Source organism: Canis lupus, chromosome 17, assembly GCF_011100685.1.
Source record: "Canis lupus familiaris isolate Mischka breed German Shepherd chromosome 17, alternate assembly UU_Cfam_GSD_1.0, whole genome shotgun sequence".
Classification (NCBI taxonomy): Eukaryota; Metazoa; Chordata; class Mammalia; order Carnivora; family Canidae; genus Canis; species Canis lupus.
In genome coordinates, this window is record NC_049238.1 from 61,277,519 (window position 1) to 61,288,105 (window position 10,587).

General features: G+C 49.0%; 1 protein-coding gene across 2 annotated transcripts in view; it reads left to right on the forward strand.

The window, feature by feature from the left end:
- The window catches only part of TUFT1 (tuftelin 1), a 48,693-nt gene extending 38,696 nt beyond the window's left edge, over positions 1 to 9,997 (forward strand). For both annotated transcript variants that reach the window (XM_038562253.1, XM_038562252.1), the window contains 6 exons: positions 3,184 to 3,312; positions 3,868 to 3,962; positions 5,806 to 5,911; positions 6,802 to 6,885; positions 7,745 to 7,845; positions 8,406 to 9,997. In XM_038562253.1, the coding sequence (XP_038418181.1) occupies positions 3,184 to 3,312; positions 3,868 to 3,962; positions 5,806 to 5,911; positions 6,802 to 6,885; positions 7,745 to 7,845; positions 8,406 to 8,472 (582 nt within the window). In that variant the 3' untranslated portion in view covers positions 8,473 to 9,997. The remainder of the gene's footprint in view (positions 1 to 3,183; positions 3,313 to 3,867; positions 3,963 to 5,805; positions 5,912 to 6,801; positions 6,886 to 7,744; positions 7,846 to 8,405) is intronic.
- The last annotated feature ends 590 nt before the right edge of the window (positions 9,998 to 10,587 follow it).

Below are 10,587 nucleotides of genomic sequence, written 5' to 3' on the forward strand. Positions count from 1 at the left end.
CACCTCTTAAGTGTGGATGGGATGAGAGGATGGACCAGTGTGGTTGTAGAAAGATCTGTGTCCATGGAGTCAGAGGACTTTAAGTCTAGTTTTGACTTTACTATGCAGACCTCTGTGATCTTGAATGAGTATTTCAGTTATTACAAAAGTAATACTAAATTATTATGAAAGATTAAAATAGCACCAAAGTCTGTAAATAGTGGAAACTCCCCATTATTAAAAAGTGTGTGAAAAAAAAAAAAAAAGTGTGTGAGATCTTCATCTTGCCAGAAAATTGAGTATAAAATGAGGTACACTGGGCAAACACTAGGCTTCTGTGTGAGGTTAACCATCTGTTATCCATTATTGTTCATCCACATGTGAAGTATTTCTGTGTCATAAATATGTGATGATAGGATGTGCCCTGCCCAGGCATGCCAGGAGCTGGTGAAGAAGAATGAATGCCTCTCTTCCCTCGGATTGAGAAAGAGAATTTCTGAGAGGGATATGGAGGGGAGGAAGAAGGCACAGGGATAATCAATTGCCTTTAGAGATGATCATTTATTTGAGCAAGTAATTTAACATAAGTATCAGGTCCAGATTATGTAAAAATGAATCATTTTAAGCGTACCTTACAGAATTGAGTGAGGTAAGATGTGTAAGTATATTTATTACTCTGAAGGATTTTGGAAATAGAAGACACCCTGTTTTTTCCTTAGTGATCAATTTAGTTAAGTGGGTTTTCCCATCCTAAATAGTCTGGACTTAGCATGATACTGAGATGAGTTTGGTCTCAGAACAAAGTGGCTGTGCAGTGAAGGAGTTTGCTTCATGTGCTTCAGATTCCACAGCCTAGATAATTGGGTTGACAATGTGTCATTTTGGTGACCAGCTGTTCCCTACCTTCTTGGTATACAAGAGGAGGAAGGGGAGGTTGAGGCTGTAGCACTGACTAGACTGTGAATGTTGGAGAGAAATTTCTATCTTGAGAGGCCTTATGAATCACTTGTCGGTTTGGGCCATACATGGAGGTGTCTGCTAGCTCTGGGTTTCAGTGCTTGAACAAAAGGGTCCAGAGTCAAAGCCTGAGGCCAGGGGATCCCTGACAGCTGTGCTACCTGCCCACGGTTTCTTAGCAGGGGCTGCCGTTGGTAAGTAACACCTGCCTGCAATAAGAGGTACCTCTTGGGTTATTTCCACTTTTGGGGTAGGTTGGCACACACCCTCTTATGAAGAAGAGGTTCCTTCAGGGCAGTGCTGATTGGAGCAGCAGGACAGATGTGACAGAGGAGTATGTTTTTTTCCTTTGTGATCCTATAGCTGAGTGTGGGGATCAGCCCATGGCCCGATAACGCTGTGCTGAGTACACATCAACCTGGGTGCAATATTATGTACAGAAATGAGAGGTTTTGTTTTTATGTTCTTGTCCATGGGGCTGACCTGTTCCAGGCTAATATGGGACCTTTGGAGGCTTTTCTGTCTTTGCTAGTGAATTAGACTCTCTGATCTACTTTTCTGAACCAGGGGATAGCAAGGGCAAGATTGTCAATTACTGAGAAAACCACCTTCCAGTAAGAATGGGTTTTCTGTTCTGTGAGCAGCAGTTTGTTGTCAGGAAGGGTTTGTGGAGAGTTTGCTCTGGACAGGGCTGGTGTGTAGCATGGACATGTCCCATCACACATCATCCTGTGCTTTGCTTTCCCTTCTGTGATTCTGACTTTGGGAGGAGTCAGACTCTCTCCTTTGGTGTTCTGTTCTCCTGGGGTTGCATGGGCTTTGGGGAGGTTATATGGCTTCTTCTTCTTTTTTTTTTTTTTTTTAATTTAAGATTTTATTTATTTATTCATGAGAGAGGCAGAGACGAAGGCAGAGGGAGAAGCAGGCTCCACACAGGGAGTCTGATGTGGGGCTCAATCTCAGGACCCCAGGATCATGACCTGAGCCAAAGGCAGATGCTCAACCACTAAGCCATGCAGATGCCCCACGTGGCTTCTTTTTTCGTAACTGACTGGGGAGTCAGTGTAGGGTAGCTGGGAAGAATTGAAATGGATGATGAGGTCACTGTGTTCCAGCATTGGCTCTGTTATTCCCCAGCTGTGTACCTTGGGGAGGTCAGTTGACCTTTAGTTGTGAAAATGGAAGATTGGACTAGATGAAGACCAATTCCACTTGTGATATTATCGAGCAGTAACTGTGTGCTAGGACTGTGCCAAGCTCTGGAAATGGAATGGTACTCAAGGTCCCTGCTGGTGGCCTACAGGGGAGTGCACACAAGTGACTGGGCAAGATCCACTTGGTGCTCTAAGAGGGGAGGACACACAATGGAAGGACTCCACACTGGTATAGAGACTTCTGGAAGAAAAGATATCTCAAGCTGAGACCTGAAGTTGGCATATGGGAGGAAGGGAAGGAAGGCAAGTTCTTCCTTAAGTTTTCATTCAAAAATTCTGCTTCTGTCCCTCCCAAATTGGGTTATTGTCTTTGTTAAAGAGCAGTTCTTCCTGGTGCATGGTTGCCCTTCCAAATGCCATTTTGGCCTTTATATGCAGGCTGCAGAATTGCTGGCTGTGAGGATGAGGAAGAGTGGCGACTCAGAAGGAAGGATGTGGAGATGTGCTCCCCTGGATTCTTTGCATTTGCATTTGTAGGAAAGCCACACCCAACCCTCAGCTTGGGTGGCACTGGCTGACTAGGTGGGGGGTGGGGATTGTTGAAGAAGTCTGCCCTCTGGAAGGTGCTTATGGGTTCCAGGTGTCACTCTAAGGTAAACCTCTAAGGTAAAGATCAGGGGACCTGGGGTGTAGTTGGTTAAGTGTCTGACTCTTGATTTTAGCTCAGGTGTGATCTCAGGGTCGTGAGATGGAGCCCCATGTCTGGCTCTGTGCTCAGGGCAAAGTCTGCTTAAGACTTTCTCTCCCTCTCCTTCTGCCCTTCCCCACACCCCCTCACTCTCTCTCAGATAAATAAATAAATCTTTTAAAAAATTAAAAAAAAAAAAAAGTAGAGCTTGATCAGCTATGTGCCAGTGAAGCCTGGAAATGGAGATACCTGCTGGTTTTCCAAGTCATTCTAGAACTGTGAATGAGAGAGGGTGGCTTCCCCTCTCCCATCATTGCGCACAGGGCCCTGGGGGCTTCCCTAAGGTTTTTATCCACATTTGCTCTTTCCCCTCCACCCCCTTCACGCATCCCCATCCTGTCTTAGGTCACACTCAGCCGGTACCAGAGAGAAGCAGAACAGAGTCAAGTGGCCCTTCAGAGAGCGGAGGACAGAGTGGAGCGGAAGGAGGCAGATGTCGGAGAGCTCCAGAAGCGCTTGCTAGGCATGCAGGCGGTAATTGTTGGAGTCCTGCCTTCAGGGCCTAACTCCTGGCGGGTGGGGGCCAGTTGGAACCAGTGGTGGTCCTGAGATTGACTGAGACCCCCGTCGTCTGCTCTTCTGAGCAGCTCCAGGAAAACACTTCACAGATTTCTCAGCTAAGCTCAGCCCATGCTAATTAGAGTTGAATCCATTTGCATTTCATTTGAGTTCTTGTACACCTGCCCTCTATGGGCTTCTGAAGGGTGTTCTTAAAAAATGAACTCTTAAGGAGCCTCTGGACCTGGCTTCCGGGGACCAGCAGCCATAGCCGGCAGGTGGTCCTGGATAAGGCAAGGCCAAGCTGTCCGGATAGCTAGGTGAGGCTGGGAAGTTTCTGTGTGCTGAGGGTGGGAAGGGTTCTCCCTGCCAGGGGAGGGCGCCCCATCAAACCAGCTTGGCCTGCTGCTCTTTGGAAGCTGTCCCAGGCCCAGTAGGGGTTGAGTCCCAGCCCTCAGGCGTCTGTCACCCCAAACACAGAAACTGTCATCACCTCCTTATTCTAGATTCTCTTCCCTTTGGCCCATCCAGGAGCATCAGGCCTTACTGGTGAAGGTTAGGGAAGGGGAAACAGCCCTGGAGGAACTTCGGATCAAGAACACTGACTGCCAGGCAGAGCGAGAGAAGTAAGGGCCCTCTTCGCCAGAAGCTGCCAGAAGCTGCCAGAAGCTGCGGTGTGTGCAAGGGAGGGCGGGCCAGCAGCCTGCAGCTCCAGGTGGCCAGGCCTGGGGAAGAAACTGGTGCTGATGTCAGATCTTCCAGCTCTGACTCACAGTGTGGCTACGCAGGGTGGGGCCCCGCCTGCCCCGGGGAGATACTGTTGGGGAGGCTGCCATCTCTGGGGAGTTGTCTTCCAGGGAGTAGGAGCCTAAAGGAAAGGCTTGCGAGGTGTCGGAGCCAAGGTCAAGGGGGAGCTGGTGAAGTCCTAGCCGTTGTGGCACATGACTCCTCAGGTTGTCACGTTGGATGTGGATGTGGTATTACTGCACCACAGTTTCCTCCCCCCCAAACAAAGACCGGCTGTAAATTACTTGAGGGTAAATCAGATAACTTCCTCACAAGTCATGCTTCGAAAAATACAACGAGTAGCTTCATGAAGAGATTCTGAACTTCCTGTCGCTGAAGCTGCTTGAACTGAGAACCAGCTGGCAGCAGTGGCCTGCAGGGGATCCCTGGGATCCCTTCCTCTCCATGGTTTTTACAGATTCCCTCTGATCAGAAATCAGTGAAACAAAGAGCAGTAGGCTGTGTTGGACCTTTAAGAATTTGGAAATTCTTTGTGCTGTTGGCAATTAATAAATAAGATCTCAAATCATAAAGTTAACAGCATGTTGGACCTGCTCTCCACAGTGTAAGTTGGATCTTTTTAAGTTCAACAGATGTCACCTGGAGGGCCTTCTAAGGCATTCTAAGACTGCACAGTTGATGGGGCAGCATCTTCTCTCCTTTCCAATAACCTCAGTCTAGGCATGGGAAATGCAGACATTTTATTGTAGCCTCCTTTTGGGCTCAGCAACATTTCAGAATTGTTTTAAATTACTCAGCACTCTCTTTCTCAGTCTTGGTGCTCATGGGCAGGAGAGGAAGCAGCAGGAAAAACAAAAAAGACCCAGATAACCCAAAACAGAGGCATGGGAATGGCAAGTGACAGTCATGCATCAAAAATGTTAATTTTCTAAATAAAAGGAGACTGAGCAGTAGGGCACCGGAGAGCTGAGGGTGGACTCCTAGACTGTTTGAGGCTTGGGGAGGATGTTGGGGCTCAGATTGCATTGTGCCCGGCCCCCACCCTCACCGGGAGCACCGCCCTCCCTCTGGCACTAGCACCCGTCTGCTTCCTCACTTAGGAGCGAAGAGGGCACCAGCAGTGCTTCAGAGGTCTGAACTTCTGGACCCTCTGCGTAGTCGCCAGACCTCTGGGGAGCTTGGCCCAGTTTAGAAAATGCAGAGGACATAGGATTGTCTGGGAATCCCAGGAGACTTAGGAACATACTCGTGTGAAGAGACTCTAAGGATCCTTAAATATTACCTCCCTCTTGACACAGAGTCCTTTCCAACAGCTCGATGGCATTGGGTATCTATACTCCCAGCTCCCACTTTAATATTTCCAGGAATGAGGAGCTCATCACACATGAAGCAGTCCACTTTCTGACAGCTTTAATGCTGGGAAAGTCTATCCTGTGTTAGCATTAGGACTGCTTCCTTGGACATCTACCCATTGTTTCTAGTTGTACCTTCTAGAGCTTTCCAAAATAATTTATCTATTCTTACCTCTCTGAGCTTCAGTTTCCTTGTTCAGACGAGTGGATCTCTAGGGATGCTTCCCCTGTGCTCTTCCAAAGTGTCCCAAGTACCTCCTCCTCACGGCAGACCGCTGAGGGACCAGGCAAAGGGAATCCAGTTCCTGGAAGCCCCCAGGCCCAAGTCTCTATCCCATGACTGCCTCAGCTTTCTGATCTTAATCCCCAGGGCTGCTAACCTGGAGAAGGAAGTGGCTGGGTTACGGGAGAAGATCCACCACTTGGATGACATGCTTAAGAGCCAGCAGCGGAAAGTCCGGCAGATGATAGAGCAGGTAAGCAGAGTCAGGTCTTACCCGGCTTCGGTTGCCCTCTTGGGAAGCCACCACAAGGAGCCTGGCCCTGTTTTCCTGTCCAGTCCATGCTTTTGCTGTTCATTCCCCCAGAGAGCATGGCTTATTTTCTTATATGAGAACACTTAGGGCTACCAATTACTAGGTTTGAGTGATTAGAATTCGCCTTTCTCCCATCTTTCCCCTATGGTGTTACTCATTTGCCTTCTGTTTTCTGATGAGAAAGAGTTAGTCTCTCTTATACTTTGAAGAGCGCTGGTAAATGTATAATTAAGTCACAATAAACTCCCATACCTGTGTACAGATTATCAACCTTTGTACCTCATAGCAGATTTTCTGCTGTACCCCATCTGAGCTTTAGGGTAACATACTCAGGATATGCCATTTTGCAGCATTGTTTTGAGAACTTTAAATCCCTTAGCTGGGAGGGCGTATTTGCTGCATGTCCTCCACGAGAGCTAGGATTTTTCTGTTTGGTTCACTACTGTTTCCCAGTGTCTAGAACAGAGTTTGTTACATAGTAAACACTCAACAAATATTTTCTTTTCATGAGAGAGAGAGAGAGAGAGAGAGAGAGAGGCAGAGACATAGGCAGAGGGAGAAGTCAACAAATATTTATTAAATGAATAAATAATTTGTACTTCCCGGGGATCATCTGGGTGGTCTTCTCACAGCCTCCCCTCACACCTGGGATAATCAGGAGCTCAGTATTGACCGAAATGAGGCTACTATGGAAAAGCCTAAGCAAGTTATGTGGGAGGTGCAAAAGTCTGCCTTATGTCTCTGCTGGCTCCACAGCAGCAGGGCAAAGTTCGATGAGTGTGTACTGAGTCATTTCAAAATGAACCCCATCGTCTCCCACATCTTTGTAGCTCCAGAATTCAAAAGCTGTGGTCCAGTCAAAGGACACCACCATCCAGGAGCTTAAGGAGAAAATCGCCTACCTGGAAGCAGAGGTCTGTGCACTGGGCAGCCCTGGGAAGGGAGCAGAATCTCAAAAGACAGAACTCTACATAGACATAGAGAGGGAGAGTTTCCAGAGGCGTCTTTGTCCTGTGTGCCTGCTGCTTAGAAGTGAGGATCTGGGATGATTGTTGCTGTTCAGTTCAGCTGAGTCAGTGTTGTCTGAAAACCTTCAGGGAGTCACAGTGATAAAATCTGTCCCCACCCTGAAGTGGCACATTGTCACCATGTGAGCCATGTGCCACAAGCTTAGCAGAGGAGGTGCCAATGGAGCTGGCTGTGAGGAGGAGGCATTCTGGAGGAGTGGTCTTGTCTTCTCCACAGCTAAGGTGTTTTTGACCAGCTCATGAGTTTTTTTTCCTTTTTTTTTTTTTTTAAGATTTTATTTATTTATTCATGAGAGACACACACAGAGAGAGGCAGAGACATAGGCAGAGGGAGAAGGAGGCTCTATGCAGGGAGCCTGATGTGGGACTCGATCTTGGGACCCCAGGATCATACACTAAGCCAAAGGCAGACACTCAACTGCTGAGCCACCCAGGCATACCAGCTCATAAGTTCTTAGTCTACCTTCTGCCTTTCCCAGAAGCTGGGGAGGACAGCAGGGAACGATCAGTATTGTACTCAGTCCTTGAGGGAAGGAGAGCAGGAGTGGCAACCAGAGGAAGAGGATGATCCAGAGTGGTGTGAAGACGAGGGATGAGGGCAGAGGGCACCCTGGCTGTGGCATGCATGGTAGGGGTGGCAGTGACAGTGGCACAAACAGAGGCAGAGAGCCCAAGTGAGCTAGTGAAATGTCACAAATGGCTAGCCAGCAAATGGCCACCCCTGCCTCCACAACTTGTATTACAGAACTTAGAGATGCATGACCGGATGGAACACCTGATAGAAAAGCAAATCAGTCATGGCCACTTTAGCACCCAGACCTGGACCAAGACCGAGAACCTGGGCAGGTGAGCAGGCATGTGGGTGCTGGGGCCTAGGTGAGGAATGATGGAAGAGGCACAGAACCATGGGCAGGGGACCTTTAGTGCTGAGGCCAGGACAAGGCTCCTGTAAATCCCACTTAGGCTCCAGTGTCTCGTCTGACCTGTTCTCCATCTGAGCCATTCTCTAACCAGGTCAGAGTAAAGCCTGACAGCACAACCCCAAGGAGGCCCACGAGCAGCCTCTAGATGAGTCTGGGCCCTCTGAAATGGTTTGCAAAAATTACAAAGGTGCAACAAGTGTGTATTTCCAGAGAGGGGCCTTTTGTTTCTAAGAGATTGACAGAAAGGTCCCAGCCTTTGGGAAAAAAACAAGAATCCCAGCTCTGCCCACTTCTCAGCTGTTTCACTGCTCTCTGTGTTGTCACCATCCCTGTTCCTCCCTCCCCCAATCGTCACTCAGACGTTGGCAGCAGGTGCTGCGCCAGAGAGGATGCTGAGGGGGGCACCCGGGGGCACCCGTGGGAGAGGGGACTGTGTGCAGGGTGGGCGACAGGCCGCACTCGCTGCTTCTGACTCTCTTTCAGTGGGAGGATATCCAAGCCCCCCAGCCCGAGTAAGCCCATGCCTCTCATCCGAGTGGTGGAAACATGAGCGAAGGAGCCGAACACTGCTGCTGCTGCCGCCGCCTCTCGCCTATGGAGAAGCCCAACACCCCTGTAGGCCGTTTCCCTGACTTTGACTTCCTGACTAGTCCCTGGCTACGCTGAGGGCTTGCGGTTCATGCGTCCTGCTGTTTCCAAACTCCTGTCCCTGGGATGCTGGGCCGACAGAGGATGAACAGCTCCTGGTCGCTACAGCCCCTGGGAGGACGTGAACCCGCCAGCAAGAGCCAGGGCAATATCCTTATTTTCTCGTTCCTGTTTTTCCCCTGTAGTGGCCTCCCTTCTCTTGTAGCCTGGGGTCAGCTGCCTCCGAACCCACCCCCTCGCTGGGTCAGGAGAGGTGACAATATTTGCCTCCCCCTAAAAGCCAGAGGCACCGATGTCCACCTCACTGGGAGGGTGTCCCCGGGGGAATGAAGTTCCCTCTACAAACACAGATCAGTTCTTAGTAACACATTGTTTGTTTTTCTACTTGCTCCACCCTCAGCCCTGCCACCCAGGCCTGCAGATTGACATGGGGGACCTGTCATGGTCTGGGCCAAGTCAGTGAGCCTCAGCTTTGACTGGCCAGCCTGGTCTTCCTGGGAGAAGGAAATGTACATTCCAGGAGTAGCTCTTAGTGGACAGATACTGTAGGGCCAAGGATAGTCGTGTATGACTTCTCTCTGCTGGGAAGGCTCCCAACATCTTTTCGGGTTTCCTCCTAAGATGCAGTGAGTGCAGGATACACCTCAGTCTTCTTGCTCAAAAGCCTAAAAACTGTTTTCGCTGGGTTATATCAATCTTTGTGAAACTCTGATTGTATTTATTTTACTAAATTATTGGTGCTTTTCCATACATCTCACAATTGATTTAATACCAGAGTCTTACAGCCTTCTCTTGTGGTGTTTGGATTTGCTCCATGCTGAGAAAAATGTGTTCCCAATGGAAGTAAACCTTTTTCTTTTTCTTCTACCTGCATCTCTTCCTTCCTCCTCCAAACCTGATCTGACCCTCAGGAGGGCAAGCATATTTACCCTGAGGCTTTGGGGTCTGACTGTATGTTGTCTGGGGGAAAGGGGTGATCAGGACTCTTTGGGGGGAGTGATTGAATTCTTCCCCTAAACCCTCTGCACCCTCTGCTCCACAATCACTCTGTGTTCCCGGCTCTGAGTGACCCTGACACTCATCGTGTTTTCCTTAGGGCTCTTCCTGCAGCCTCCAGAAGGAGATAACCATCAGAATGTGGTATTGTGGGGCACAGAAACATTCAGAGTAAACATGCATCAAGTCTTCAGGTTCTACTTGGCTCAAAACCTAGAAGACTGATCTCTGTGTGTCGTGTATCAGGACGGGGCTGACGTGCTGGCACTGTCCAGAATGCTGTTCTGGTGTTCCTCACCCACATTCCTCATCTGTAAAATGAGGGGATCAGACCAGATGATTTCGATAGGCCCTCTGGTTCTGATGTTTTTTTCCCATGGCATATTCTTTGTATGGCAAACTTAATAAAATTGTTAATGTGTCTCTTTGCACTGCTGGCCTGTTCCCCTACCCCACCTCCCACCACCCCCAACTTTTCTGGGAGGATGAAAGAACATGATTTTAGTGCCCGTTGAAGATGGCCACCTGGCTGTCTGCATCTGGAAGGTGTGGACCAGACACCCGAACCACAGGACTTTGTGGCGTTCAGAGGAGTTAGAATGTCCCTCTTAAGCAGCTCAGCTTTGTGGTCTGAGTCTTCATTGTAGGAGATGGTCCCTAACTTTGAACTTGTCTGGGGTGGTGGACTGTGCGCCCTATGCCTGGCCAGTGTGAGTGCTCCTCACTGGAGGAATTGGTCACAGCAGAGGTCCTTTGACCGCTTAGAAATTCACCAGGCAGCACAGGAGGAAGTAGAGCCACTCCACATCCTTTGCAGAAACGCCAAGCACTCTGGAAATGCTGACAGGAGCCGGTTAAGGGTTTCCTGTTTGGCTTTCTCTGAGCACCGTTCAATTAGTCCACTGATCTTTTTCTTTCTTTCTGCCAAGAATGCAGTTGACTGCAGCCCCCTGGGGAATAGCCAAATTTACGTGAATCCTTTCTAGACCAAAGGAACTAGAAATGCGGCCTTTTTATCCCT